This window comes from Otolemur garnettii, unplaced genomic scaffold, assembly GCF_000181295.1.
Source record: "Otolemur garnettii isolate 467f Iridium unplaced genomic scaffold, OtoGar3 scaffold00009, whole genome shotgun sequence".
Classification (NCBI taxonomy): Eukaryota; Metazoa; Chordata; class Mammalia; order Primates; family Galagidae; genus Otolemur; species Otolemur garnettii.
The window spans coordinates 5,026,863-5,032,057 of NW_003852404.1; the positions used below are offsets into that span (position 1 = coordinate 5,026,863).

At 52.4% G+C, this 5,195-nt stretch overlaps 1 protein-coding gene across 1 annotated transcript in view; it reads right to left on the reverse strand.

The window, feature by feature from the left end:
* The window catches only part of LOC100953834 (calcium-dependent phospholipase A2), a 7,280-nt gene extending 6,434 nt beyond the window's left edge, over positions 1–846 (reverse strand). The window contains exon 1 of the mRNA XM_003783977.2: positions 807–846. Within this exon, the coding sequence (XP_003784025.1) occupies positions 807–846 (40 nt within the window). The remainder of the gene's footprint in view (positions 1–806) is intronic.
* Between the last annotated feature and the right edge of the window lie 4,349 nt (positions 847–5,195).

The following is a 5,195-nucleotide window of genomic DNA, read 5'->3' on the forward strand; positions in this document are numbered from 1 at the left end:
CTCAGGGGGACAGGGTGGGACTCTGTCTTGACAAAAAAAAAAAAAAAAAGAAAGAAAGAAAGAGAAAGAAAGAAGAGGAAAAATAAGCAACAAAATAAAATAAAATAACAAAAAAATAAATAAATAAAAAAGAAATCATTGAGTCAGGACGGCACCTGTGGCTCAAAAAGATAGGACGCTGGCCCCATATGCTGGAGGTGGCGGGTTCAAACCCAGCCCTGGCCAAAAAAAAAAAAAAAAAGAAATCATTGAGTCATTCCCTCATCTGAACTGAAGCCTGGAAGGAAAGAAATGCCCCCATCCAGGCTTTATGGTGGCCGTCACGGCAGGGGTGTGGCCGTCAGAGTTGTGTTCAAGGTCTCTGAGCTGCAGGGAGGAAGCTGGGGGTGGGGCACATAGGAGCCCTGGATGGCTCTGACCACAGAGTGACCATGAATCACAGACTGGGACTTTTCCTTAAGGGCCTTGTGTTTTAATTTTCATCTTTTTGTCTGGTTTTGACCTTCTTATAATTTGCATCCAAGGAAAAACATCCACCTCCTGAATTTGCCAGCCACGTGGCACATCCATGGTCTTCACACACTTTATAAGTGGCGGCTCCTAGAACCCACTTCAGCCCCACTGGGGCCACATTCACCTATGTCAGCCCAGGGAGCAGAAGCCCAGAGGGAAAAAGGCTCTTGCTGGCATCAACTCACTCAGCACAGAGCCAAGATTCAAACACAGGTCTCCATGACCCCAAAGACCACTACACTATGATGCCTGTGGGGTCAAAGGTCATTCAGTGGTCAGGGACCAGCACTTACTGCAAGCCAGGAACCAAGCCAGTGGGAGGAGGCCCTTCATCTCTGGGGTTCTGGAAAAGAAATCACATCCCACAACACATCTGTCAGGCAATGCCCCCACAGCCCATTCAGACCCCACCCTGGCTCCCTGCAAGCCTCCTTGTATTAGTCAATAAACAGGTGAACTCAGTCATATAGGACAAGGCAAAAACCTATAGGTGCACAGGGGTCCCTGGAGGTATGGGGCCCTTCAAGGAAGTATTTTCAGGGATACAGTCCCTGCTACCAGGACACCTAGTCACAGACACCCAGACGCACTGACCCCTCAGCAGAAAATGCCTAAAAGGAACCCCAGAATAGGCAGGATTCTTTTTTTTTTCTTTTGAGACAGAGTCTCATTCTGTCGCAGCGGGTAGGGGTGCTACGGCATCATAGCTCACAGCAATCTCAAACTCTGAGGCTCAAGAGATCCTCTTGCCTTAGCCTCCCAAGTGCCTGGGACTACAGACACCAGCTACAACACCCGGCTAGTTTTCTATTTTTAGTAGAGATGGGGTCTTTCCTCAGGCTGGTCTGGAACTCCTGAGCTCAGGCCAATCCACCCACCTCAGCCTCCCAAAATGCTAGGATCACAGGCATGAGCCACTGCACCCAGTCCCAGACAGTATTCTTAAATGGAGATTTGATATCATAAGTTGAGGGGCAGGAATTGACATAGCCGAGACATGGCCCTTGAATAAAGATATGAGAAGCTGGCAGGGAGAAAAACATCCTGGACGCTAGTGGTGGGAGGGGCAGAGGAGGCCCCCAGTTCTGCATCTCCAGCCCCTTTAGCTCTACAGATGCTGGGGTTGCCTTTTCTCATGGGTGTCTTCCCTGCTGGTTCTGCCAGGGCAGAAACTGGGTGACACAGCCCTCTGTCCCAACATCCAGAACAGTGCCTGGCCCAGAGTAGGTGCCCCCCCCTCCAAAATATGCAAATTTGCACACACTATATATGTATTATAAACAATTGACAATTACATTGGTATAAAGAAAGTGATTATCCAAGCTGGATCATCACTATATAGTCATTATTATTATTATATTCATGTTTTCCTCCTTATTTTAAAAGAATTTAAAATGAAAACATTTCCCTGCGCTCCAAGCACTGCGCCTACCTAAAGAATAAGTCACCCTTGGGTGCTTGTGACAGTTCTGCAGGGTATTGATCACTTTTGCCATTTTGCCAGGGGGGAAATGGAAACTCAAAGAACTCGGGGAACTTACCGGAGGTCACACAGCCAGGAGGAAGTAGAAGCAGGATTTAGGGCTGTCCTTGTGCACCCTTCACTGAACTACACAGCCTCCCTTTCCAGAGGCATGGATTCTTTGAAATGAGGGGACAATTCTTTCTCACACTCTGCCTCATGTGCCCTCGGCTTCCCTCCTTAGGCAAACACAGCTATCACTAGCCTAAAGTTCAAAGCAACCACAACCAGAGGCAGAGGAAATTCCATGTGTCCGGGGCCAGCCCCGAGTTCTAACTTGGCCTCTTGGAGGCTCCTCCCTGGCAGCTGGCTGCTCCCCTTCCTCCCCGGATGCCCAAGTCCTTGTTTATCCACGACTGTCCAGCTGGCCTGTGGTCTTCCAGGAGCTCCCCTTCAGTGCCCGGCTGTCTAAGAGACCCTGTGCAGGCTCCTGGCACCTCTCAAGGCCTGGCCTTCAAACACACCTCAGAATCCCTTGGGCTCCTGGCTGCTAGGCTGGCTTCCATGCCACCTCTGCCCAGCAGCAACGCTGAGTTCCAGGAACATTCCTGAGGGCCCTCCGCTTCGAGGGCTCTGAACCGCCAAGGGAAGTGGCCCTAGATCCCACCCTGCCACACCAACTTTCCCTGCTGCTTCCTGAGCTGCGGCGGGAAGATGCTGGCTGCCACTCATCCACTGGTTAATTCCAACAGGTCAGGCACCACCCACTGTCTGTCTAAACAGTGGGCATTGGCCTCTCCAATGACCTTGGCAGGTGGCTATTGTCAAACCCGCTGGCCCAGCATCTGTCCCCCTAAATGGTTACTTGCTGGACAAATAGCAGTTTTTGACTTCACAGATGAGGCAATCAAGGCTCAGGCAGGTGAAGGAGTTGCCCACGGGCTTAACCCAGGACGGTGAATCTGCTCCCTTGGCCAACTCGACTCCACTGCCTCTGAACATCCTGGGCACTAAATATACTTTTTATTTTCAATATTTTATGATGTGTCGCTATCTTGGGGGATTTGCTGGCCAGGCAGAGACTGCCCCTCCCAGGACTAGCTAATTCCGAGAGAAGGCAAACGGCTCCTTCCAGTCCTACCTCCAGCCACCTTCATCTCAGCTTCACACTCCAAGACGCTGGACAACTAGGAAAACCTGGAGCCTGCTGGAATGGTCAGACTAGCCGTTCCTATGCCGTTCACCCTGCCTCACCAGGCCTTTCCCTCAGAAATCACAACAAAGGCCCTGGGCTGGCTTCCTCTGCCTCCTTACCAACCTGGTACCCCTGTGAGGGGCAGCATGCCCTCTTCTCTTGGGTACTGTGAATAAAACGCTGTCTGTTAAATAGCAACCATTTCTTGGTCTGTCAGCCTCCCCAGACCTGAAGAAAATCAACCTCCCAGGAGCATTTGGGAATACCCTGGGCACAAGCTACTGGTATGAGTCAGCAGCCAGAGTCCCTGCAAAGCTTCGCACCTGTCATCTTAGTGCTTTGGGAGGCTGACGCAGGAGGATATTGGAGGCTGGGAGCTCAAGACCAGCCTGGACAACACAGCAAGACCCCATCTCTACAAAAAACAAAAAACATTAGCCGAGAGTGCTGGTGGGTGCCTGTAGTCCCAGCTACTTGGGAGGCTGAGGCAGGAAGATAGTTTGAGCCCAAGAGTTTGAGGCTACAGTGAGTTATAATCATGCCAGTGCTCTTCAGCCTAGAAAACAGAGACCATATGGAAGGAAGGAAGGGTGGAAGAGAGGGAAGAAAGGGAAGAGGAGGGAGGGAAGGGTGGGAGGGAGGGAAGGAAGGAAAAGGTGGGAGGGAGGGAAGGAAGGAAAGAAGGAAAGAAGGCAGGGAGGGAGGGAAGAAAATGGATCTGAAAAAGTGAAAGGCAGTTTCCCAGCAGAGGCAGTAGAGCTACTGAAACTCTGCCCCGCAGAGGGGACGGCAATGGAACCCACAGCAGGCCCCAGAGAAGGATGTGGGTTTGGCTGTTTTCCTGAAGCAACCAGAGGTAAATGAGCCCAGCCGCAAGAGAAGTTAGCAGTGGCTACAGTAATGAGAGGTGGGGAGAGTGGAGACAGATCCACCAACAGACACAGGAGATGTGGAGTCCAGGAAGTGGCCCGATCACCCCAGTAACGGGCACCCCCAAGCCCAGATGTAGCAGCCCCAGTGCTCCTAGGACACCCCCCCACACACACACATAGTGTGTCTCCTGGCTGGAAAGGAGGAATAGCTCCAAGCTCCACTGCATAGCTGGGGTGCCCACAGTCTGTGGGGATGGGGTGAATGGGGGGTTGCCCTGCTCCCTCAAACCGCTTCAAGCCAGGCAATGCCCATCATGACATTCCTCACCAGTGAGACCTTTCCTCTTGTCCTCTGTCCTCTGGTGGGCAGAAGAGGCAGGGACTGGGCTGGCCTGGCTTTAAGGGCCTCTCTGGCACCTCCCACACTCCCTCCTGGGCCCACTCCAAGATTCCTGGTAACTCACATAGGAAGCCCTAATTTCCCCCTACACACCCCCGCAAGACCCCTGGGGATTTTCTACCTCTCCGTTTTCAGAGGCAGCTATGTTCTGATACAGGGCACAGTGCCTGGATGGCTTCAGGGAGAAGTTTGGAAGGGTCTGGCTGGGCCATTCATAGTCCAGGCTCTTCCCTGCCAGACACAGCCCCCCTCCCACCCATCACACTCCCGCTCTTGGCCCTGAGCGGTTCCCCCAGCCCCTGCCTCCTGCTTATATGTCATTCTGTCTCGCTCTGCCCACACCCAGGGACGTGTGGGAGCCAGGCAGCCCCGCTCTCAGATTTGAAGCTTTGCCCCGGGTCCTCTTCCTGTTGTTCCTAACCTGCCAATACCCAGCTTTTTCTGTACCACTCTTGAACTGGGGTGACTCAGGAGTCTATGGAGACCCCACCTTGGAAAGGCTGCAGAATGTTGCCTCCCCAAGTCCAGGTGGCACCTCCTTTTTGGCACCTGGCTCCCTACAGAATTCCTGCTTTTCTTTCCTCTGGGAAAAGCGGCAGGCTTGCAGTTAGAGAGAGGCAAGTTGGAGCCCATGGCTTAGCCACTTAATAGTAGCTGTGTGACCCTGGGCAAGTCACTACACGTCTCTGTTCCTTCATGTGAAACATGAGGATAATGAGCCCCTCCAGCCCCAGAGATTCTTGGAGAGGAATG